This window comes from Sarcophilus harrisii, chromosome 3 (assembly GCF_902635505.1).
Source record: "Sarcophilus harrisii chromosome 3, mSarHar1.11, whole genome shotgun sequence".
In the NCBI taxonomy this organism is placed as follows: Eukaryota; Metazoa; Chordata; class Mammalia; order Dasyuromorphia; family Dasyuridae; genus Sarcophilus; species Sarcophilus harrisii.
Genome location: NC_045428.1, coordinates 501,068,505 through 501,094,775, shown reverse-complemented (window position 1 = coordinate 501,094,775; position 26,271 = coordinate 501,068,505). Strand labels below are relative to the sequence as shown.

The 26,271-nt window shown below is 45.4% G+C and overlaps 1 protein-coding gene across 2 annotated transcripts; it reads left to right on the top strand.

Moving 5' to 3' along the window:
* The first annotated feature begins 9,051 nt into the window (after window positions 1-9,051).
* Window positions 9,052-24,914, top strand: DNAJB13 (DnaJ heat shock protein family (Hsp40) member B13). Of its 2 annotated transcripts, none has more exons than XM_031961430.1 (8): window positions 9,052-9,222; window positions 12,184-12,287; window positions 12,612-12,773; window positions 16,017-16,174; window positions 19,885-19,998; window positions 22,729-22,842; window positions 23,745-23,825; window positions 24,605-24,727. In XM_031961430.1, exons 1-7 carry the CDS (start codon window positions 9,155-9,157, stop codon window positions 23,823-23,825), a joined length of 801 nt encoding a protein of 266 aa, XP_031817290.1. In that variant the 5' UTR covers window positions 9,052-9,154; the 3' UTR covers window positions 24,605-24,727. The 2 variants fall into 2 exon arrangements, with proteins under 2 accessions (XP_031817290.1, XP_031817289.1); XM_031961429.1 differs by having other exon boundaries at window positions 9,053-9,222; window positions 23,745-23,821; window positions 24,605-24,914.
* Window positions 24,915-26,271: the final 1,357 nt, after the last annotated feature.

Here is a 26,271-nt window from a genome sequence, read left to right as displayed (position 1 = left end):
TTCAAGATACAAACTCAGAAGACTAAAATGAAGACAGCTAAAAGTAAAGCCTTAAAGAAAAAATAAGGATTGGACACAAGCCCAAAAAAGAATTCTCAGAAAAGCTAAAAAATGATTTCCAAATTCAAATAAGTGACAGAGAAAAAATTAGGTAAAGAAATGAAATCAAAGGAAGAAAATTATTTATTTTATTTTAGTGGTATTTTACTTTTCCAAATTCATTTAGATGGTTTAACATTCACCTTTGCAAAAACTTGTGTTCCAAATATTTTGCCCTCTCATTTCCCCTCCTTCCTCTCCAAGACAGCAAGCAATCCAATAAGGGTTAAATATGTCCAATTCTTCTAAACATATTTACATGTTTGTCATGGCTACACACACACACAAAATCAGATCAAAAAGAAAAAAAACACAAGAAAGGAAAATAAAGCAAACATAGTTCTCTCTCTGGATGTGAATGGCACTTTTTATCCCAAGTCTATTGGAATGTCTTGAATCTCTTCATTGTTGAAAAGAGCCAAGTCCATCCCAGTTGATCATCATATAATTTTGTTGTTAGTGAGTGCAATGTACTCCTGGTTCTGCTCATTTCATTCATCATCAGTTCATGTAAATCTTTCCAGGCTTTTCTGAAATCAGTCTGCTCATCATTTCTTATAGAATAACATTCCATTACATTCAAACTCAGAGTTGTTTTTATTTATACTTCTTTAATAGTGATTTAGATAATTTTTTCATATGACTAAAAATGGCTTTAATTTCTTCATCTGAAAATTGTTCATATAAAGGAAGTTTATTATGAAAATTATGAAAAGACAACGTAGTAAAAGAAGCACAGAAAATATTGAAGAAAATAACACCTTAAAAAACAGAATTGACCAAGTAGAAAAAGATATAAAAGCTCACTGAATGAAATAATTCCTTAAAAATTAGAATTGGGCAAGTGGGAGCTGACTTCATGAGACATCAAGAAAGAAAAGCAAATGAAAATATAGGGGGGAAATATGACAAATAGGAAAAAACGATTGATCTGGAAAATAGAATGAGGGAAGATAATTATTGGATTACCTGAGGAGCATGATCACAGCTCTTTCATATTTCGAGAAATCAAGAAAAACTACCCTAATATTCTACAAGTTAGAGGGTAAAATAGAAAATTGAATTGATCCAGCAATCATTTCCTGAAAGATCCCAAAAGTCTCAGGAATACAGCCAAATTACACAATGCCCAGCTCAGAGAAAATACCTCAAGCAGCCAGAAAGAAATCATTCAAATAATTAGGATTTCACAAAATTAACTATCACATTAAAGTAAGGAAGGATAGGATTATAGCCACGACTGCCCCACAAAATAGCTGGATTTGGGTGCCTCAGGAGGAGGGTTGGTCCATCCTTTAGAGTCCAGCCTTTAATTCCACAATTCAGCCCAGATCCCTACAAGAGGCAGAAAATGAAATGTCAGGTAAGCAACAAACTCTTAAGTGCCTCCTACAACTAGCAGGCCCTGTGCTAAACAGTAAGGGTTCTGTCCTAAGGGAGCTTGTTTGGGCAAAGCAACATAGAAAAATGGGATTACAGTACGGAAAGCCAAAAGCACAGGCCAAAGGCTGGCCCATCCGAGCCCCTCCCCCAAATGGAGGTCCCTGGAGGAACTCGGCAATGCAAGAGAGTATAGTATTTTAGAGCCAGACGTATAGATATACTAGGCTGAGGAGGCCCCAGGCTCTAAGGGAGTTTCCCCAGGAGTTGGCAGCTGAGTTATGGTGAGCCAGGAGTCAGTCAGCATTTATTAAGTACCTACCATGTACCACTATATGCTATTATATACTGTGCTGAGTGAAGGAAGGGAGCTCTTGGCAAGTGGAACCCTAGGGGCTGCAACCTGGGGCCACATAAAGGAGCAAATTGAGTGACAGTGAGCCCCAAAGAAGAGGAATACAAATGGGCACCCTGAGGACATTGCTCTAATTGCCTAACTCTACCTTCCCTTAAAGATTAGTTAGGCAGGATTTTGCCTAACAATTGAATCCTTGCTATGTGAAAAAAGCTAACTAGATCTATACTTAACCAAAATTCTGTTGAAGTGAATAATTCAGGAAACATTTATTAAGCACCTAATGGATGCTTACTGACAATAACAAACTACAACTAGTACTGGACATGCAGAGGAAAAAAGGAAACCTTTTTATTTAAAGTCACTGGCTCTAAGAAGGCTGTGAACTGGGTCAGATAAAAAGATTAGTGGTTTCTCTGAGAAGCTGCCACAATTGAATCAAAAGATAAGAATAAGCAATTCTTTCTTTTTTTTATTATAATAACTTTTTATTGGCAGAACCCATGCCTGGGTAATTTTTTACAACATTATCCCTTGCACTCACTTCTGTTCCGACTTTTCCCTTCCCTCCCTCCACCCCCTCCCCTAGAAGGCAAGCAGTCTTATACATGTTAAATCTGTTGCAGTATATCCTAGATACAATATATGTGTGCAGAACCAAACAGTTCTCTTGTTGCACAGGGAGAATTGGGTTCAGAAGTTAAAAATAATCTGGGAAGAAAAGCAAAAATGTAAACAGTTGACATTCATTTCCCAGTGTTCTTTCTTTGGGTGTAGCTGCTTCTGTCCATCCTTGATCAATTGAAACTGAGCTAGATCTTCTCTTTGTCAAAGAAATCCACTTCCATCAGATTACATCCTCATACAGTATCGTTATTGTCGTATATAATGATCTCTTGGTTCTGCTCATTTCACTCAGCATCAGTTCATGTGATTCTCTCCAGGCCTCTCTGTATTCATCCTGCTGGTCATTTCTTACAGAACAATAATATTCCATAACATTCATATACCACAATAAAATTTTCCAACTGATGGGCATCCACTCAGTTTCCACTTTCTTACCACTACAAACAGGGCTGCCACAAACATTTTTGCACATGTGGGTCCTTTTCCCTTCTTTAAGATCTCTTTGGGGTATAGGCCCAGTAGTAACACTGCTGGATCAAAGGGTATGCACAGTTTGATAACTTTTGGGGCATAATTCCAGATTGCTCTCCAGAATGGTTGGATTCATTCACAACTCTACTAACAATGCATCAGTATCCCAGTTTTCCTGCATCCCCTCCATCATCATTATTTTTTCCTGTCATCTTAGCCAATCTGACAGGTGTGTAGTGGTATCTCAGAGTTGTCTGAATTTGAATTTCTCTGATTAATAGTGATTTGGAATACTTTCATATGAGTGGTAATTTCATCATCTGAAAATTGTCTGTTCATATCTTTTGACCATTTATCAATTGGAGAATGGCTTGATGAAACAGACCTGTTCTGAAGTTCTTCCAAGGTATCTTCTTCTGGGAATGTGTTGCACTCCAAATGTGTATGGGTTCTGTCACTCCAAAACCAGTTTAGAGGCTTAATCTGCTGTTGGTTTGAGAGAAGGTCAGAGGAGGTCACAGAGTCCTGTCGCTCTCAGACATCTTGGCTCTGCCTCACATGGATACTGACACTTGCAAAACCTTGTGTTCCAAATTTTCCCCTCCTTCCCCCAACCCTCTCCCCTAAATGGCAAGTAATCCAGTATATGATAAAAAAAATATGTTTAATCCAATATATGCATACATATTTATAGTTATCTTGCTGTACAAGAAAAATTAGATTATAAGTTATATTTTAATATATTTAACATCTACTGGTCATCCTGCCATTTAGGGGAGGGGGGGGGTAAGAGGTGAAAAATTGGAACAAGAGGTTTGGCAATTGTTAATGCTGTAAAGTTACCCATGTATATATCCTGTAAATAAAAGGCTATTAAATTAAAAAAAAAAAAAAAGAAAAAGAAAAATTAGATTAAAAGGGAAAAAAATGAGAAAGAAAACAAAATGCAGGCAAACAACAACAAAAAGAGTGGAAATGCTAGGTTGTGATCCACACAGTTCCCACAGTCCTCTCTCTCTGGATATAGATGATTCTCTTCATCACTGAACAAGTGGAACTAGTTTGAATCATCTCATTGTTGAAGAGAGCCATGTCCATCAGAATTGATCATTGTATAATCTTGTTGTTGAAGTGTATAATGATCTCCTGGTCCTGCTCATTTTACTCAGCATCAGTTCGTGTAAGTCTCTCCAGGCCTTTCTGAAATCATCCTGTTGGTCATTTCTTACAGAACAATAATATTCCATAACATTCATATACCACAATAAAATTTTCCAACTGATGGGCATCACTCAGTTTCCACTTTCTTACCACTACAAACAGGGCTGCCACAAACATTTTTGCACATGTGGGTCCTTTTCCCTTCTTTAAGATCTCTTTGGGGTATAAGCCCAGTAGTAACACTGCTGGATCAAAGGGTATGCACAGTTTGATAACTTTTTGAGCACAGTTCCAAACTGCTCTCCAGAATGGTTGGATTCGTTCACAATCCCACCAACAATGTATCAGTGTCCCTGTTTTCCCACATCCCCTCCAACATTCGTCATCTTTTCCTGGGGATGACAATTTTTCAATGCTATTGGCTTGAGCTCTCATTTTGTGATCACCTCATTATTAGCGCACCAATTCCATCTAATCAATTAGCACCAATGAGCTATAGTCTTTCAAAATTGTTTATTCAGTGGATAGTCAGGAGAACCTGAGTTCAAATCCAACCTCTAACACTTATCTTGTGTGACACTGGGTAAGTGACTTAACCTCAACTGTGTCTCAAAAACAAACAACAAACCATTTGTTTTTTATAATACTGATGCTGGGAAACTTATTTTCTCTTTTTAAATCAATTTTAATTTTGCTGTTGTTTTGTCTGAAATTATCCTGCTATTTTCCATTTTATGGAGTTTATCCTTCTTATGAGTTTATCCACTTTACATTCACACTATGATCACTAATTGTGTATTTGCCTTCATCCTGTTCTTACAACTTCCTCTTTCTTTGCTTCCCAACCCCTTTGTAGTTAGAAGAGGATCATGGCATAGGAGTGTGCTCAGACTCAGCATCAGTATTCCTAGCTTTATGCAAACAGATTCCACTCTCCTGCTCTTCCCTGCTAGACTCACATCATGGGTCCTTAACCTTTTAAATTCCTTGTCAAAACCCCTTCTTTGAACATAGTTTACTTATGACTAATAAATAGATTAGATCTTATTCCTTGGATTTACTCTTGTTCTTATTCCTCCTCTTATTTTTTTCCCTTTCCCCTATTTCTTTCTCCTTATCCCCAGTAGATAAAGCATCTGAAGTCAGGAAGATCTGAGTTCAAATTCTACTTCATACATAAGCAATATTAAAATAAAATCACAAAATTGAAAAAATAGAAGAAAATCCTACTAGTTGTGTGGCCCTGGGCAAGTCACTTAATCTGTTTACCAAAGTTTTCTCAACTGTAAAATGGGCCTTATAATAACATCTACCTTTATAGGGTTGTTGTGAGGATAAAATGAAATATTTGCCAAGTCTTAGTACAATGCCTGACATATTGTAGGATCTATTTAAATGTTAGCAATTATTATTGCTATTAAATGTGTTTGCGTGTTCTTTCCTCTTTTGACCTATTCAGATGAAAGCAAGGTTCTAATACTTACTCCCCCTACTCCTTATTTATATAGATTCCCCAAATCTATATAAATATCTCCTATTATATATAATGCCTCCTATTTATTTGAGATAATAAACTCCCTTCCATATCTCCCCTTTTCTTCCTCATATATCCTTTCTTGCCCTCCCTTCTTTTAATATCAAAGCAAAAATCCCACATCCATCTTATTTGACTTGTCCTAGGAGTGTATCATTCCACTTGTATTAGAAATTAAATGTTTTATTCTTTTTTAAAAATTTATTTTTAATACATATTTCTTTCTGAATCATGTTGGGAGAGAAAAATCAGAACAAACAGGAAAATCATGGAAGAGAAAAAAATCAGAAAAAAAGAAGTGAACATAGCTTGTGTTGATTTACGTTGTCTTCTTTGTTCTTTTTGTGGATGCAGATGGCATTTTGTATCCAAAGGCTGGTAGTAAATATGCCAGAGATCCTGGAGTGTCTGACCTGAGGTCCTGCTGCTGTATACATCAGATATTGATGTTTTTCTTGGGATTACAGAGGCAACCTGAGCCAGGGAATCTATGCAGTCATAGCAAGGCCATGGTTTGATGGTTGCCCTTCTAGGATTTCTAAGCCCCTGCCCCTGTCATCTGGCAGGAAGACTTAGAAGGTTCGGAGCATTGCATATGGCTGACCCGGTCCGTGGGCCCTTTGGGCTCTGAGGAGGAACTGGACTGCTGACGTAGACCTGTCCTGAGCCTGGCCTTGAGCCCACAGTCATCTCTGACACTGATGTCTCAGCCAGGAGCTCTGGGAACTGAGTTTGTGTTCCCCTCTGGGAGACCCTGTACTGCTTGCCTGAGCGGGGACCCGGCCTGAGACTAGCTCTGGGCACATCCTTGCTGCCGTCCCCTCTGGGAGACCCTGTACTGCTTGCCTGAGCGGGGACCCGGCCTGAGACTAGCTCTGGGCACATCCTTGCTGCCGTCCCCTCTGGGAGGCCCTGTACTGCTTGCCTGAGCGGGGACCCGGCCTGAGACTAGCTCTGGGCACATCCTTGCTGCCGTCCCCTCTGGGAGACCCTGTACTGCTTGCCTGAGTGGGGACCCGGCCTGAGACTAGCTCTGGGCACATCCTTGCTGTTAGCCCAATGACACTTTGAGCCTCCTCCCATGGTCACTGGCCTGTCATGATTCTGGGCTGGAAAAAATGATAAAAAGTGATTTCAGATCACAGCATTCTTAGACTGGTCCATGTGGGGGAGTTCATCTGTTCTGCTTCCTCCTGCTCTGTCATTTTGTCTAGTTCATTAGCAGTGACTCAGTGTTAGGGTCAGATAAGAGGATCCCAGAATTTAGAGATGGAAGAGATCTTAGAGATTGCCCACTGCAACCTATCCTTTCTGAAGAAAGCGAGGGTCAGAGAACTCCATGGATAGAGGTAAGACCTGAACCCAGAACTTCTGGCTCCCTAAAGAGGATTTATTCCAGTGTCCCACAAACAGCCTTCCTCTGCCACTGATTGAATAACCCTGGGCCACTCACTCCCTTCTTCTCTGAATCTCAATAGCTTTATCTGTAAGTACTTTGCAAGCGCAGAATTTTGGATGTTTTGGAGAGACACTCTGGGAGTCTTTTGGACAGAAATAACGGGAATTGGTTAGTGGATCATTTGGGGAAGAAGGTAGAGGAAGTGAGAGGCACATAGGAAAGCTCATATGTTTGTGGGGTATCCACCCCCCAACTTGTCTCCTACCCAGTCCTGGTCTCCAGAAAGACTAAGAGAACTTCAGGATGCCTAAGCTTGGGTGTGGGAGGGGCTGCCCCTACGCAACGGCCCCTGAGAGTTATTCCCCTTTCCAGGCAGTGAGGAAAGTGGCTGCTGACTTACCGCACCTCCCTAAATTATCTAAGCAGAAAGCTTCTTCCTGCCCTTTGAAGGCAGCCCTGAGGTGGCAAGGGCCTGTACCAGAGTGGTGGGAGTGTGGGTGGAAAAAGAAACCACCTCACACCTCTCAGATTGGCTGAAAGGACAGAAAAAAATAATGATGAATTGGAGGGGATGCAGGAAAACTGGGACACTGATGCATTGTTAGTGGAATTGTGAATGGAGCCAACCATTCTGGAGAGCAATATGGAACCAGGAGAACACTGTTACACAGCAACAAGATTATGCAATGGTCAACTGTGATGGACTTTCCTTTTTTCAACAATGAGATGATTCCAGGTAATTTCAATAGACTTGTATGGAAAAGATCATTCACATCCAGAGACAGAATCATCCACTGAATGTGGATCAAAGCATAGTATTTTCACCTTGTTGCTTTTTTTTTCTTTCTCATGCTTTTCTTTTTCCCTTTTGATCTGATTTTTCTTTCAGAACATGACAAATTTGGAAATATGTTTAGTAGAATTGCATGGATTTAATCTATATGAGTTGGCTTGTCTTGTGGAAGGAGGAAATTGAGGAAGGAGAGAGAGAAATGTGGACACAAGGTTTTGAGAAGGTCAGTGTTGAAAACTATTCTTTGCATGTATATGGAAAAAATAAAATGCCACGCAAAGGTAAAATCCACAGGCCTTAGCCCCTTGGATATGGGGAGTGAGAAATATTGAGAATCCAGGATCTCTGTTAGGTTGTGAGACTGAGGGACTAGGAAGATGCAGGTGCCCTACAGTAATAGGGAAGCAAGAGGGGGTGAAGATTTAGAGGGAAACACGAGTTTAGTTTTGGACATATTAGGTGTTTACTGAATACTCAATTGGAGTTATCTGAAAGTCTGTTAAGAGATGTGAGAGACAGGCTAATTGTACACTATTTCAGAGTCCGATTCTTTTTGTACAGCAAAATAACGTTTTGGTCATGTATACTTACTGTGCATCTAATTTATATTTTAATATATTTAACATCTACTGGTCATCCTGCCATCTGGGGGAGGGGGTGGGGGGTAAGAGGTGAAAAATTGGAACAAGAGGTTTGGTAATTGTTAACGCTGTAAAGTTACCCATGCATATAACCTGTAAATAAAAGGCTATTATTTTAAAAGAGAGAGAGAGAGAGAGAGAGAGAGAGAGAGAGAGAGAGAGAGAGAGAGAGAGAGATGTGAAAGAGAGGTTAAGGTCAAATAATTAGATGTGAGACTCATCAGCATAGAAATGATAATTAAATCTATGAGAACTGATGAGATGACCAAGTGAAGTAAGATAGAAGGGAAGAGGGCCCTAGGACAGAAAACCCTGTGAAATATCCCCCCTGTTAGAAGATATATTCTGGTTGAGAACCCAGGAAAGGAGACAGAGCAGGAGCAGTCAGTAAGGTAGAAAAGGGGACCAAAAGAAAATCTGCATCCCCAGGGAGCACAGCAGGGGAGGAGGGGCAGAGCAAGAAGGTTTGGGGATGGGAGTCCCAGAGAGCACAGCAGGGGAGGAGGGGCAGGCAGGATTGGGGACAAGAGTCCCAGGGGAGTGCAGCATCTCTCTCTGCCTTAGAGAAGCCAGGAAACCATCCGACTCCCACAGTGCCCTGGGGTGGTTGTCACTGGCAACTAGAGAACACAATGTAACAGCCAGGCTTGCTTGTTCCTTGAACCATCTTGCTGGGCTCAGCAGAGGCCTAATCATGGGTTTCGATTATTACACTGTGTTGGACATCAACAGGAGTGCCCAGGATGCAGACATAAAGAAGGCGTAAGCTTGGGATAAGAGGGATCTTCCACCCCTTCCTCAGCCTCCCTCCTCTTCGATTCCTTTTCTTTTTCTTTCTTTTCCTTCTCCTTTAATCCTTGCCTGTCTTCTTCCTTCTCTTTTCCCTTTCATTCTTACAGATTCCACCCATTTCCTCTTTCTCCTTGTTTTTCCTCTGCCCTTCCTCCTCCCTTCCCTTTCTTTGTCTCCTATTTCTTTCCCTCCCTCTTTCCTTCTCCCTCCCCCTTCACTCTCTTTCTCTCCCTTCCTTTCCCTACTTCACTCTTTGTTCTAATCCCTTTCCCTTTTTCTCTTTCCTCCTTTTCCCCTTTCCTTTCTCCCCGCTTCCCATTATATCCCTTTTCCTTTTGGCTTTCTTCACCCTTTTTTATCTTCCCTCCATCTTTATCTTCTGCTCTTCATTTCGCCGTCCAGGAGACAGGGTGCCTGGTTTTGTGTCCTGGTTCCCCGGGACCTCCCTCCCTCATTTCACTGTTCCCTTCTCTTTTTTTCCACCTCTGAATTCTGTCTTCCCTCCCATTTTCTAGATTTTAAATGGGAGGGGAGATGGGTCTTTAGTTCTATTCACTCACCCTGAAAATTAAGGAGTGGCCAAATTGTGTAATGCCAAGACTTTTTGAGAAGTTTCTTTGGGGCGGCAGAAGGGAGAGAATGTGGGAAGCTTCTTTCTCTTCCCCCCTTGACCCAAGCAGGGGAAGGAGTGAGTACGGGATGCTGGGGGTTATAGGTTGGAGAGGAAAATACAGAAATTATTTCAGGGAAAGACAGCTTGGTACTCTGAGACAACCCATGACAGCTAGAAATTTTAAATGGGGGGCCTAGTTGGGAAGGACTTCTAGGGAATAGGGATAATGATCTGGAGAAGAATCCCAAAACTAGCAATCTGGAAGTCTGGATTTGTCTGCTTTACTGCTAATCAATAATTCACTTCTCTCTGGGTATCAGTCTTCTCATCTATAAAATGAAGGGGTTGGACTACGGGGTCTCTAAGACCTCTTCCAGTTCTGACGTTCTTTATTCTAAGGTCCCTTCCAGCTTTGACATCCTTTGTACTAAGGTCTCCCCCCTACCCCCACCCCCTGACTTTCTCGGTTCTAAGGTCCCTTCCATCTCTGATATTCTACATTTTTCACTACTTTGAATAGTGATCTTATCTCCTACAGATTCAGTTATCATCTCTCTGGTAGTGATTCTCAGGTCTGCTTATATAACCCTAACCTATCTCCTAACCTCTAGATTTGTATATCTAAGATATCTCAGACTGGGCATCTTCAACTCAACATGTTCAAAATTGGATTCATTGTCTTTCCTCCCAGGTCTTTCCCTCATTCTAACCTCACTGTATCCCATGTCTGAAATTCTCACACCCCTCATCTCTACCTCCTGGCTCCCCCGCTTCCTTCAAGTTCCAGCTAAAATTCTACTTTCTGCCAGAAGCCTCTCCTGATCCCTGTAGAAGCTAGAGCTTTCTCCCTTTGATTATCTTGCTTCTTGTTGTTCATTGTATTTGCTGATACTTTTAGCAAACTATTTGTAAGAGTTAAGATCCATTAACATGGCTATGAGGCCCTTATCATCTCAGATATGCAGTTTATCAGTATTCTTTATAAAATGTGCCCAGAACAAGATAGGATATCTGTCATCTTCCGAAGCACTCTCTCTATGTGAATTGATTTCTCACTAGTTTCAACACCACATTCTGGAATTGTTCAAGAAAAAGTTCACTGGCCCATAGTTTACACACACTATTTTTTTCCCTTTATGGAAAAATACTTTTCTCTAGTCCTCTGACCCCTCTTTCACTTTCACTGATATTTCAGATATCCCTGACAGCAGTAGCTCCTCTGGGTTTATTCTCTTGAATTCATTACCACCTCCCTAGGAGATCTCCCAATATTTGTCCTCCTTATCTTGAGAGTCAGTTCATGAATTAGCCTTTAATCACCTTCCCTCTTGGACTTTAGTTGCCCTATCTGTAATATAATGGATGTATTAGCTAATTTTCCTTCCAGTTCCAAATCCCATCATCCAAGGTACTGGTTTGGATGGCCACTCCACGATCCCAGAGGATCCCATATAGGGGGTACTTTGGGGAATTTCCATTTCCAGGCTTCATTCTCTATACCCTACCCTAATGCTCTATTGTCTGGTACTGACAATATCTATTCCCTCCATCAGAAAGTCATATTCCACACCTTTAGTGCTCATAACTTTATAATGAAGGGAAAGAAGTCATTTTTTCACTCTTCTCCCAAGCCAAACTGGATCGTTGAAATTACAGGCCAATTCAGTTTTTTTTCCTTTCTGTTTATATTACTGACTAGAGTATTTTCTTGGTTCCATTTTCTTTACTCTCATCAGTTCAGGTAATTCTTCCTGTGTTTCTCTAAATGCTTCACATAACCCTATCTTATACAAGATCAGATTTTATGCCTTATAGAAGATCAGAGAAGGTCATATTTTGTACCTAATGGGTCATTCCTGGAAACTAGAGTAGCTGGGAAGTTTTCCTGTGGGCAGGGGATCTGGAAAGATAGGGAGGATTTGGAGGGAAGTAATCCCTCAAAGGAGGGGAAGGAAATTATGAAATATTTAACTGAATAATAATGTACTGATCCCCTCTTCACACTACTTAGTATAGTGATCTTATCTCCTACGATCCAGTTATCATCTCTGTACTGGTGACTCTCAGATCTACTTACAACCCTAACAGATCTCCTAACCTCCAAACTGGTATATCCAGTTGCTTATTGAGTATCTCAGAGATAGGAATAAGCCTGGTCTTGCTATGAGGCTTTGGAGTCAGGGAATCTGACTTCAAATCCCACCTTTACTTCTCACTGTAAGTTTCAGTGGGTTTCAGAATCCTCATCTATAAAAGGAAGAGCTTGGAGGAGGTGGTCTGTCCCTTGTGGCCCTACGGCACTCCCTTCTCCCTTCCAGGTACCGGAAACTAGCCCTGAAGAACCACTGGCTAAATGCCCGGGACCCGCGCTCGGTGGAGCGTTTTAAGCAGATAGCGGAGGCCTACGATGTGCTGAGTGACCGTAAGTGAGGAAGCTTTGGAAGCCGGGGCCTGGGGGCCGGAGCTAGGGGACCCCTGGGGCTTTCGGGGCTTAGTATGTTGGAAAACAGCATCTGGACCCTTAACAACCATAAGCTGTGTGACTTTGAACAAGTATCTGAGTCGCAGTTTCCTCCTCTCCCACATGGACCAGATAATGTTTGATTTATCTGCCTCGCAGAGTTGTGAGTGCTAAAGAATCAGGAGTCTCTCTTTGAAGGGCAGATATTCCTCTGAATCTTGTTAGGGGCCCTGCTGCTCCACAGCCTCTCCCAGGAATTGACACGGGTGGTCTCTCTCCTCACAGCTATAAAGAGAGCCATCTATGACAAATTTGGAGAGGAAGGTTTGAAGGGCGGGATCCCCCCTGAATTTAGTTCCCAAGTGACATGGACAAAGGGTTATGTCTTCCATGGGGATCCCAACAGAGTCTTCCATGAATTCTTCGGGGGAGACAACCCCTATAGCGGTAAGAACTACCCCTCCACCACATCTCCTTCTTCATTTTCTACCTTCCTTCAAATCAGTTCCTAATCCTGTTACGAGCCCTGTCAGGCTTGGTTGCTTTGGGCTATCATTTCACTTTTTTGGAGCCTTAGTTTTTTGGTTTTGTTTTTTTGGGGGGAGGGTCAAATAAAGATAATAATCTCATGTCCCAAGGTGATGGGTGCAAAGCACTTTGTAGAGCAATAAAGTGCTATAGAAATGGGAAATACTGTAGTCCTGGGCCCCTCTGGCAGTCAGTCTTGTGGTGTCTTTGGACCCCTTCTTAAAATAACGTTTCTAAATGCATTAAAATAAAATATGTATGCTAAACAAAGGAAACAAATTATTTTGAAACACATTTATCAAAAACATTTAAAAACAAGTTTATGTATCTCTTGTTAAGAACCCTGAATGTAGACCAAATCCATTATTGGACAAATGAGAATCCAGAGGCTCAGGGTGGGTTAATGACTTGCCTAAAATCACAAAGTCAGAGCTGGGATTGAAAGCTACGTTTTCTCACTCCGGATGTAGTTCTCTTTCCAATATAGGGCGTGGTCTGTCCTCCCAGATTCTAAAAGCTGGGCTGTTCTAGCTGCTCACTCAGGGTAAATTCCTACTTTGTCTCCACTGCTCTCCCTGTATCTCTGCAAATGTTAAAACTCTTTTCTTGGGTCCCTTTCTTCCAATTCTATTAAGATCCCAGTACTTCCTGACTTCTCAGGACCCCCATTGCAACCCCTACTAGGGCCTCCAAGAAGTCTTAGAATTGCCCCTTCCTCCTGGGGGGAGAAATGCTTTTGTACATTGTTATAGATAGAAAGGGACTGTCATGTGGCCTTGTTCCCACTCTGGACTAGAGCTTCCTCATTTGTAAGATAATTAGACAATTTGGATGTCTCAAAAGAAGAAAGGGAAAAGTGTGTAAGAGGAAAGCACTGGGAATGGGAGGAAGGGAGAGAAAGAAAAGGGGCAGTGACTTCATCTGTATGGGATGAGCAAAAAGGAGAGGACGGGAGGGGAAGCAGACAACCCCATTCTCATCTAAACTAGTTAAAGGAGAGAAAATGCACATACGCCCACAGAAATACACCTTTCTCTACAGGCAAATAGGAAGACGAGGATTAAAGGAAAAGTGGAGAACAAGGGGGGAGATAGATTCAGTTAGGCAATCAGTCAAAAGCAAATAGTTTCTGAAAGAGGTGTCAAGGAGAAAAAGAAAAAAAAAAAGGAAAGGGATTAGAGTGAAGGAAAAAAAAAGTGGCAATCATAACTGTGAATGGGAATGTGACAAACTCACCCAAAAAAGGAAAGAGCATGGCACAATGGATTAGAAACCAGAATCCAAAAATATTTTGTTTCAAGAAACATTTGAAACAGAAGATTACACAGAATTAAAATAAAGGATCTTTTTTCCAAGCAAAACATTTCTTTCAACCGATCCTCATATGACATGCCCTTGAAACCTTTCAATCTCCTGTGTAGCCTTTTGCAGATAGTCTGTAGCTTGGCAGGGTCATTGCTAAAAGATAGTGGTTCCTGATAAGGAAAAAAATCTTCTTTCAGACTTATACTGAATGTATGACTCTAGCACCTTGTTTATCCTTTCTATGCCTCAAGGTCCTCATCTGCTAAGTGAGATTATTGGATTTGATGGTCTAAGGTGCCTTCTAAATCCCTGCTCCTAAACCCAGAGTAGAATATGCAGTGGAATGTCACTTCCTAGTTCTGGACACTGCATTTCTTAGTGAAACCTTAGAGCATGCTAGCTTTTTTTTTACCATCATTTTCCATTACTGATTCATGTTGATTTTTCAGTCCCTACAACTCCCAGATCTTTTCACAGAAACTTTTTATCTACCCATGTTTTCTCCATCCTGCAGTTAAAAATTTGGGTTTTTTTTTTTTTTTTTAACTAAATGAATGACTTTATTTCTTTATTTTTATGTGTGTAATAAAATTAGCTTTTACTTTTCAAAATACATGCAAAGGTAGTTTTTTCAGCATTTGCCCTTGCAAAATCTTATGTTCCTTAATTTTTCCCCTCCCTCCTTACTTTCCCCCCCATCCTAGACAGTAAGAGTGTAATGCCAAAAGAAACTGAGCAAGACAGAGATTAGAGACCAATTCAATAGTTTATTAAATGGAGAGAGATACTGGGACCAATGGATCCCAGGGCGAGACGAGACTATCATCTCAAAGAGTCTAGCCTTGAGTATTGAGTATCGGGACTGCAAGCCTTTTGTGGTATAACAAGAGCAATGACATAATGCAGAGACCTAGGTGGGGATAGCCTCATAGATGGAGGTTACTGATATTCTAATGACATTAAGGAATGTCTATAACACCTTTATCTCAACCATTAAGAGGGGACGGTCATAACCTTAAGGCAGAATTACGAAATAGGACAAATGGAGGAACTAGTCACCCCCTTAAAAGTGACCTTTGGCATTACAAGAGGACTATATTTCTATTAGACTTTATTTTATTAGATTTGGCCCTTAATTCTAGCTCAGACATTTTTGGGAATCCTGCCACTATATTCCAATATTTTAGCTGTCCCTGCTGGATTTGTAATGAAAACAGATCTGATGGACATGCAAATTACTGATTAAAATGTTATTACTCAGATGGAGGACAAATCCTTGGGGCATTCCACTGGGTTCATTCATTTGCCAACTTCCAAATCTTTCAACGGTATTATTATCTAACTCATCTCTCTCTCTGTTGTCTGTAAGGATAGCATAAAACAGACTTTGCCAAGTGCTTCACTGAAATCTAAGTATGCTTTTCCTACAATATTCTCATCCACTTGCCTTCTGGTGACTGTCAAAAACAGAAATGAGATGACTCTGGAAGTACTGTGGCTTATAGCGATTACCTCATTCTTTTCTCACTAACCTATCTCCTTTCTAATATGGTCTAGAATTTCTCCAGAGTTCAGAATTAAGGTCCCTGTCCTAGAGTTTTTCCCCCCAGACCACACAGAACCTTGGCTGTGAACTGGGCTATAGGTTAATAGATGCAGTAGGATTCAGGACTAGGAGCTAAGGGTTTGCAAGCCTGTGGGCCTGGACCAGAAGGCCTGGGATGGGGGTCATCGTTGTCAGTATCACAGACCTTTGGGGTCCAGGCCCACAGGTCTGGGTTGGGAGTGGGGGATGAGTTGCTGGTCCCAAGTGGAACCAGGAGCGATGGGCATGAGCTTCTCCGGCCCCTTGGGCAGAGTTCTTTGATCCTGATGGCATGGATGTGAACTTGAACTTTGGGGGCCTTCGGGGCCGTGGGATCAAGAAGCAGGACCCTCCCATCGAGCGAGATCTCTACCTGTCCTTGGAGGACTTGTTCTTTGGCTGCACCAAGAAGATCAAGATTTCCCGAAGGGTAAGAGCCCCCCTAGGTCTCCCAGGGTGCCCTCATCCACCCCCAGACAGGACTTGGGTTACTGAAGGAAGTTTGTGGGCTAAATCTGAAGAGCTAGATAGACCTCCCTGCCCCAGGGGCTCCCGCCCCTCCTGAGACCCCTTCCAGGAGGCAGCTTTCTCTGATGGAGCGATGGGGAGTGCTTGCCCATAACGAGCCGAAATCTGCTCCCTAGTGGCCCCACTCCCACAGAAACAGTTCAGCAAACAGAACCCGCAGCCCGGGCTTGGGTCTCAGGTCTGCTTCTCAGCACGGGTCACTTTGGGCAACTCCGGCTCCGGCTCCTTGGGCCTCAGTCCCCTTCCCTTTCCCCAGATTGGACATTGCCCTGGGTGGTAAACGTATGAACAAGAGGGAAGCTTTCTGCACTGTAAGTCCCCGGTTGCCATTTTCATCTGCTTGGCCAGGGAAAGGTAAGGGCCGTCCCTGGAGGAGAGAGGAGAAATCCCGCTGCTGCATGTGGCTCGGGCCACCTGCAGCAGGACCCCCTCCACTGAATGCCCCTGGGGACCCCCCGGTCACTGCCCGCCTTCTCAGCACCCATTCCCATCACCATTTCCTCCCCCATCCCTCCCACTCAATTGAATACTCCATTCAGCCGGTCATTTCTGCCTAAGGAGAAACGGATTTCTCCCTCCTGTCCCTGTTCCTCCTTGGGGTTCAGCATTATTGCACAAAGACAAGCTCCCCCTTTCCTGCTGCTCCTGCCCTGACTGTGCCCTCCCTTTCCACTGCCCCTGGAAACCTTTCTGTTAGAGCTCTTCCTCTCACACTGCTCCAACTTCTCCACTCTCCCCCGCATCCTCAGCCATCTTTTCTTTTCCTGGCTCCCTCAACATGCCGGGCCAAAAGATGGAAATGGCCGAATCCACGGACCCCTTTGCCTGCTCCCCAGGGGACCTTGCCATAGGTGGGAGATTTGGAATCGGAATAACCCGGCTTCAAATCCTGCCTCCCATAGGGGCTGTTTAAATCTAGGCAAGTCACTTTCCTTTCCCGAGCCTCAGGAGAAGTCTGTAAAATGAGGGGATCAGACTTGCTGTCCCCCTCCTTCCACTTATGGGTCATCGCAGATTATGATGAACAAACACTGAACAAACACTCCTCTTTAGAAGGCTCACCTTTCTCTGTCACCCCTTTCACAGCCGCGTTGCCGCTTTCTACCATTCTCCGAGTCGCTCGTTTTTGTCAGAGTTCAGTTCCCTTCTTGTCATCTTCAGTATTTACCTTGTTTAAAAACACAACAAACGGGCTGCCACAAGAGAGGGCTAAAAGTCTCTTTCCCTACAAATCGGGTGCCACCTTTGCTCTACTCACAAGGACTTCTGTGGGGCCTCTCAGTGCTCCATCAACTCTCATTTTCAAATCAGCCTTACTCCAATATGACCAAAGTAATTTAGAATGACTAGAAATCATAATGTGTATGTAGCACTTTACGTTTAGTAAGGCACTTCATATATTCTCTCATTTGATTAGATAAAAATATCACTGAAATCCCCTGATCCCATTCCTTGGTTCAATAGATCATAAGACATTGATTTCATGAACTTCTGAAAGATCATGGGATATCACGTAACCCAACTAGAACCACCTGGCGTTTATGCAGGCTATGTCTGCTCTGAAGTTATCCAGTCATTGCCTGTTTACACTGGGGTGAGATTATTTTCCCCCTAGACTTATAATTTGTAATGATCACAGCTTCCTCCCAATTTAGCATCCACTTTGATGTCCGGTCCCTCTGACTTCATTAGACAGCCTTACTCCAGACCAGGCTGCGGCCATGATCCTGAACTCTGAACTGTTTTTCTTTGGTCCTAATCTGTATTTCTTTCTTCTTAAACCTGTATGTCTTCATCATAATCCTCTTCCTCCTTATCACTTTTTTCCCTTCATAGTCTGAATTTCACTCTTGCACTGTCCTCCTCCCACGATTCCTTGCCCTTTTGCCACTCATGTCCTTCCAGCTCTTCATGACCTGCACCATCTGCCTCTGCTAGAGAAAGTCTCTTGTGAACTCCATGCTTCCATGGCAGTCAACATGTCCAGCCCTGGACTCGTCCTTTCCCCTCCTTCAGACTTATTTCTGCCTGTTGCTGTTGCCGGCAGCAGGTCCATAACTTCCCGGTCACCTTCGAGGTCTCCCTCTTTCTCACACGCTGGCCAATCAGTTGCCAAACCTCATCAGTTAGGTAATTAGGAGGCACAGTGGGTCCAGTGCCAGACTTGGAGTCAGGAGGACTCATCTTTTGAGTTCAAATCTGGCCACTCACTGGCTGTGGGATCCTGGGCAAGTCCCTTAACCCTGTCTGCCTGTTTCCTCATCTGTAAAACAAGCAGGAGGAGGAAATGGCAAAGCCTCCCCATGTGTTTGCCAAGAAACCCCCACATGGGAACAAGAAAAGTGGGACATGGCCGACAAAGGATAGAACAACAGAGGGCTGAACCTCCGGTGCATCTCTTTAATCAGCACCTGCAGTGGGGTGACATGGGGGCTAAGACCTCAGTTCAGATCCTCACATACTTACCAGAGATGTACCAGTGGGCAAGTCACTTCCCCTCTGCCTGCCTCAGTTTCCCCTCATCTGTAAATTAGGGATAATAATAGCACCTTCCTCCCAAAGTCATTGTGAAAATCAAATGAAATAATATTTGCAAAGTACTTTTGCCAGAATTATTACTATTATGTTATTATTTCTCTTTGCTCATATGGTCACTACCGTTTCGAGTCCTTATTACTTCTTGCCTGGACTATTAAAATGTTCTCCTAAATGGTCCAGCGTCTCCCTTTTTCAATCTATTCTTTATACAGTTGTCAAAATAACCGTCCTAAGGCATGAGTCTTATCATATCATTTTTTGCTCAGAAACCTTCTGTGACTCCCCATTGCCTTTGGAATAAAATGCAAAATCTTCAGCCTGTGCGCGCAGGACCCTTCCCAATCTAACGACGGCCACCCAGCTTTTCATCCTCATTTTGTGTTACTCCCTTTCACGGGTTCTGTAGTGTAGCCAAGCAAGATCCCAACTACCCCCCGATTTCGACCTTCTCCATCTCACGGCTGCATTTATTCGAGCTGCCCTTCATGTGTGGGGTGCATTTCCTTCTCATCTCTGCCCATTAGAATCCTCATTTTCCTTCCAGTCAAGTCAGCCGCCACCTCCTACCGGAAGCCTGTTCTGATTTCTCCAGTTGTTAGTCCCTTCCTTCTCAGTTCCCTTTCATATTCCGCTCTGTCCGTGTCGCATCCCCCACCAGGGCAAGACCCGGTTTATTTTTGCCATTGCAGTGGCTGGCACCGTGGCAGCGGTAAGGGCAGAACAGGCCTTTGATAACTATTTGTTAAATTGGTCACAAGTGAGAATGTGGAATGGCCCATCCCCCCTGCCAAGGACACAGCTCAGAACCCACCCCTGCTCAGGGACTGAGTGAGCCCTGAGAGGCTCAGACCATCCCTTCTTTGTCGGGTTCTCCCTGATAGTCTCCTCGAACCTCCCGGGAGGTTCCCGCGGAGAGGGAGCTGACTTCCAAAGTTAGAATGCCGCCTGGGGGCCAAGGCAGGACTGGGGGCCGGGACGTTCCACTCCTTGGGCCAGCCTGGGGAAGACCTGGATGTGGTCCTGTGGGGGGGACAGAGTGGTCCTGAGGCACCCCTTCCCCACTGTCTCCTTCAGGTAATGAATGATGACAGATTCTCATCCACCATCAAAGACAAGATCCTGACGATTGATGTCCTGCCGGGCTGGAAGCAGGGAACCCGCATCACTTTTGAGAAGGAAGGAGACCAGGTGAGTCTGGTGGGACAGAGGCTGAAAGGAGCCTCCGGCGGAGAGGAGATGCAATCTGTCCTGGGAGGGGTCTGCGCCAGAGGACTTCCAATGTCGCCTGCAGCCTCATTCTTGCAAGAGCCTTATGAAGTCAGGAGGGATTGTTATCCCCATTTAACAGATGAGGAAACTGAGGTTCAGTGATCTATAGGATCTGTCAAAGCCAGAAATTGGACTTGAACCCAGGTCTCCCTTTTCCCAGCCCAGACTCTCCACGACCTTTGTGGCTTCCCTATACACGGAGGTGATGAATCATGAGGGTGCACAGTGAGGGGGACACGAAGGGGGGGGGGTAATCACAGAATCGATGGGCAGTCAACAGTCCGCTGCACCCGGGAAGAATTCCCATCCAATATTCTGCTGGGTTCAAATAATATAAATCTAATCCTTCTAATCCCGGAGAATCTGAACCCAGCCCATGTACCCCATAGCTCTCTGCTCTCTGAGCCAAACAGCCTCCTCACTCCTCCTCTGGCTCCTCCTCCGGCGCGATCTGCTTGTCCCCTTCCGGATGACGACCACAGTACTTTGTAAAATGTGGTGGCCAGAGCAGGACACAGTAACCGCCACGGGATCCGGCCCGGACAGAGCTGAGGCCTGGTAACAGGAGAAAGAGAGCATTCACTACTTTTTTTTTTCCTTTTTTCTTTTTATTATAGCTTTTTATTTACAGGTTATATGCATGGGTAATTTTACAGCATTGACAATTGCAAAACCTTTTATTCCAATTTTTCCCCTCCTTCCTCCCACCCGCTCCCCCAGATGGCAGGGTGACCAATACACATTCATTAATTTTTTGACCATCGAATTAGACCACTGACTGACCCACTGAGTTTTCAGTCCCCCTAAGACCGAGATCTCTTTCAGGTGAAGTATTACTATTTAAGGTTTCCCAACCATGAACTTGTGGAGTTAAATTTTTTGAACCCCAAAAAGACTACATTTACCACTGTTACATTTCATCTTCCTGGATTTTGGATCCAGTCTCCTAACTTTTTGTTATCAAGATTGTTATCTAATGTTACACACTAATGTAAGATGCCCAAATTTGGAGACATCCCCACTATGTGGAGTACTTGTGCCCTCCCTACGGTCGAGCCTCCTGAGCTCCTGCTGGACTGACCAGTCACAGCCGGTCACACACACTGTTTTCCCAACATAATGAGATCATTTGGGTTATCTCCGAGAACAAAGGCCAACCTCCCCCGTACTTCTCCGGATTTCGTGTCATTGGCAGTTCTGGGAAGAATGCTCTCTTTCCTTTTAATCAAATCATTGATAGAATGTTAAGTAGCACCAGACCCGGAATAGATCCCCAAGGCATCCCACCGGAGACCTGCTTCCCAGGTGACACTGAATTGTTAGACTGTTACTGAATACATGCAGTCATCCTACAATCTGGCGCACATCTTTCCCTTTCCTCTGCAGGACCTCCTTGAAGGTACTTTTAAGAGTTTTCCTAAAATCTAAGTAAATGATTAAAAAAGAAGAAAGAAAGTTTGACATGACTTGTTTCTGATGGAGCCGAGCTGGCTCTTTGGGATCACCTTTCCCTTGGCTACATTAACTCTAAAATTTTCCCAGGAAGCAAAGTCAAGCTTGTTGCCCTAGAAATGTGCATTTCCTCCGCTCCACTCCTGCAGTGCTTCCCAGGTTCCCTCTCTGCTCGTTTCCAAGGCCCTGACCGTGGGTCATCCATCACCTCGGTCAGTTCTTTCAGTACCCAAGGGTATATAGTTCCCTTGGGCCATGAGACTTGCATTCATGCCTGGGAACTCGGCGTCTCCTTACCATCACCTTACTTCTCTTGGGTTTCAGTTCCTCCCTGACCATTTTTGTTCTGTGTCTTTGAGAAGAAAGGTCATTGCCTTGACAGAGAAAGCAGAAGTGAGCTGGAAATGCAACAGACCTCGCTTTTTCCTGTTGTTCTTTATCACTGACCCATTTCCAGCTCCCTTCTCCCTCCAGTTCTATTCCATTTTAGCCCTTCTCTTCACCACAGTAGAGCTAAAACCAAGGCCGCCCCAAATCCCTTTCTTCGCTACCCTCCTCTCTCCCCCCCTCCCCCCCAAAGACCCTCAGCTCATTCTGAGCTTTCCATTCATGAAGCATTTATGGGACCAGGACACATTTTTGTGCTGCTCCCTCTCTCTTGGCCCCAGTTTCCACCTTCTGTAAATGCCTTTTTAGAATCTTAAGAGGATTGAGGGATTCTCTGGGCATTCACATGCTTTTCTTTAGGCAATTCTCATTTCTCTGGCTCCTCAGAGTTCCCCTTGTGTTTCAGGATGCCATTTTTGAGCTTCCTAACCCTCCTGGGCTGGCTGCCTGTGTATAATTTTCGTCTGTGGGGCCCTACCAGAGCGTCCCTTTGAAATCCGCTCTCCTTAGATCTAGGGCACGGGCCCCACCGGACCTAGATTTCCCCTTTCTATAACAAACTTGTGGGGAGTGGTCCCTCCCCCCAAGGCACCCCCATCTCCAGCAAGCACTTCCCGCCTGTGAGTGAGAATCAAATCCAGCCCAGAATTCCTCTCCCCCGGCTGGTTTTTCCAGGTTTTGAAGAGTCCCTTGAGGGTGGGATGGGGAAGGGGCGCGACTTTCAGAATATGCTTTGGGAGAGGAGCCCGGAGGTCTGCGGGATGGCCGGTGCTCCTCCTACAACCCTCCTCCCACTCCTTCCTTGCCCAGGGCCCCAACATCATCCCGGCTGACATCATCTTCATTGTAAAGGAGAAACTGCACCCCCGCTTCCGGAGGGAGGATGACAACCTCTTCTTTGTCAGCTCCATTCCCTTGGGCAAGGTGAGCTGCCCCCCCCCCCAGCCTGCTGTACTTTGGGGGCCCTGGGTGAGAGTCCCGCTCGGATTGTACTTCCATCAGCAGGGTGCCTGGCACATAGTAGGCGCCTGATAAGTGTTGGCTGACAGACCCTACTAGGGGAGGCAGGAGAGCGGAGAAGGGCGGATGGACTCGGGCCTGGGGTCACAGCCTGGGTCTGCCCATCATGGCCTCTGCACCAAAGGGCTGTTTCCTCATCAGCAAAATGAGACCTTGGCACGATTGTAAATGTGGTCCCGGAGTCCGCCATTGAGAAGGTGCCGGCGCAGAGAGGAGACTCCGGGCTGGCTCCCCCCACTGCACCATTGCCCGGCCGAGAGCCTGGTCTGAGAGCTTTGTGAATGACCTCGGCCACTGACCGCCCCCACCCAAGCCTCAGGTCCTCACCTGTCTATCGTCGGGCACTTCCCTGGGGCAGCTCTGGCGCAGAGGGATGGGAGCTTTGGGCCTGGGCTCGGGAAGGGCCTGGGTATCCTTGGGCCTCTCCCTCGGGTTCCTCGGCTGTCAGAGGGGATAACAGCAGCCCCCCCCACCCGAGAATCACACCAGGTCACAATAGCTGAAAAAAGGCACTTATCAGTGCTGGCACACAGTGGGCGCTTAATAAATGCTTATTCCCCTTTCCCACACCTCCTATGTACCAGGCTCTAGGCTAAGGAGGCCAGGGTGACAGGAAGCCTCCGGCCATTCCAGGCTCCCGGGAGAAAAGGGAGCAGAATGAAAATGTGTTCCCCCTTCCCTAGCCTGACTCCTGCTGCTCCTGCCCATTTCCGGGTACCCCCTGCGCAGAGCCAGGAAGCTGGAGGCCGGCACACCTGGGGGGCCCTCGGGGCACTCACAGACCTTTCTCCCTTCCCTTCCCGAAGGCTCTGACCTGCTGCACCGTGGAGGTGAAAACTCTGGATGACCGGCTACTCAACATCCCCATCAACGACATCATACAGTGAGTGAGTGGACAGTGTGGGAAGGAGCTGGACCCCCGAGGACCCAGGTTCAGGCTCACAGGACTTCTAGGGCCCCTTGCTCTGGCTCTGCCACCCTTTCCCTTCTAAAAATGCCCTTCAGGTGGCCCCTGGAAAGCAGCCCCCTTCCCCGAAGGGTGGGGGAATTGTCCCCTCCTCTCAGAGCCAGGACATGGAAGTGACCCCCTTCCCCTCTCCCCCCACACCCAGCCCAGAGTGGTCGGCCTTGGATTCCGGACACCCCGAATTTAAGTCCAGCCTTGGACACTTCTGGGGGCTCCACCCGTTAGCCCGTTTCCTCAACTATAAAATGGGGATGACATTTACATTCTGGGGTTGTGGAGATCCAGTGAAGTATTTGTAAAAGTACTTGGGGGGGCCCCACCTCCTCCTCCTGGGACATCACAGAATTTCAGAGGGAGGGGCGCTCCCCGAGCTCAGAGCCCACCCTCCTTTCTGAAACATGGAAGTCTTGGCCTTGCCCTCAGAGTAAGTTGCCAGGATCACACAGCCCCTGACAGAGGAAGGACCAGCTGCTGTCTCTGCAGGGGCAGCTCCATCCTGGTGGTTCTGGGCTCTGCCTCACTTTTCTAGTTTTTAAAATGAGAACTGACTACCCATAGAGTCAGGATCCCAGAGTTTTGGGGTTGGGTCTCTCCAGAGGTCATCATTTTCTTCCAGCTTCCCTCCCTGTCCCCCCTCCCTGTCCCTGGGGCTAAGACCCGCAGGCCCCATCCTCTCTGGTGTCTGACTCCTCCCTCCAGCCCCAAGTACTTCAAGAAGGTGCCTGGTGAAGGGATGCCCTTGGCCTCAGACCCCACCAAGAAGGGAGACCTCTTTATCCTCTTTGACATCCAGTTCCCCACTCACCTCACCCCAGCCAAGAAGCAGATGCTGAAGCAGGCGCTGCTGTGACTGATACCCGGAGATGGCACCCCTGGCACTGGGCATTCCGGGGCCTAGAGCGCAGCCGCGAGGGCGGGCAGAACACTAGGGGGGGACTCTGGGTGGGGGAAGGGGTCTGTCTGCAGATAATAAAGATTTCTACAAAAGACGAAATTTGCTGCATTTGTGTCAGGGCCAATTGTAACCAGGCATGGGCCCCAGGCCTCACAGGGACCTTGATCAGGATTTGCTTCCGCCAGACAAGTTTTGTTCATTTTTCAGTCCCGCCCTTTTCTGGCCCCTTCTCTTGGTGCAGAGCTGAGCCAGCCGCCACTTCCTACAGCTTGCTTTACAGGCGAGTGAGATGCGGCTTCAACAGCCTGCCCAGGGTCCCGCAGGGAGTAAATGTTTGGAACTGAAGGCCAGGCCCACCTGGGCCACGTGGCTTACTTGGATTTATAAAGCACTTTCCATAAACGGTGGCCGCCTCTGGAGTGGGAGCAGAACCAGCAGGCATTGGGAGGGTGCAGATGGAGCGGAGGAGGGCAGGAACCAGCCAGCTGCTCCGTACCAGAGTAATGCAGACACACAGGGCAAGGATGGCGGGAGGCCAGGGCAGGTGCACAAAGGCTTGTTCCGGCCGAAGTGTGAAGGGGACAGACCTGGGACCAGCAGCTTTCTAAAGCTGCCCTTCCCCCTGCCAATCTTTACCAGCCTGAGTGTGGGATTCTCCTGGAAAGTCTTCACAGCGCATTTCCTCAGCTACTTTCCCATGATCTAGTGTCAGCAGTGCTAGCCCCAACCCAACTCGGATCTGGTTCTGGGGTACAATCCTAGGGAATTTAGCACTTACCTACCTTGGGGAATGTTAGCCCTGTGCCTTTAATTTCTCAGAAACCAAAACCACCAAGTGCAGTCCTTTCTACACCCTATTTAAAAACCACCTCACATTTACACAAGATACATTTGTAAAAAAGGTCTACATGTACACGTACACTGCTGAGAAGCCAAAATGGCTGGGGTAAAAAACCTAAGGGACTTGGCCCATGAGGAAGCAGGGGCAACAACTGTCATCCTGGGCCAAGCTGCTCCAGGGAGCCAGTCTGAGATCTCAGAGAGCCTGCTTCCTCAGGACAGAATGTTCATGGCCAACCCCTGTGGTACTGGGTTGGGCCTAGCCTGAGCCTGGCTCGCTCCATTTAAAGTGGAAAAAGAGGGGGCAGCGAGGTGACGCAGTAGATAGACCAGCCCTGAAGTTGCGAGGACTCCCCCTTCCCCCACACCAGTTCAAATCTGGTCTCAGACACACCACTTCCTGGCTACTTGACCCTGGGCAAGTCACTTAACCACAAATTGCCTCAGAACCCCCCCAAAAGTCCATCTTAGTCCTTGTCCACAAGTGTACAAATTTTTAGATTATCAGTTTTCTAAGAGCTCCCAGCAAAGCACATAGTGGATGTGCTTAATAAATGCTTGTTAATTCCAAATTAGGATATGGTCTAAAACAAGAGGTCGTTATACACAACACAAGACAACTGAAATGGCC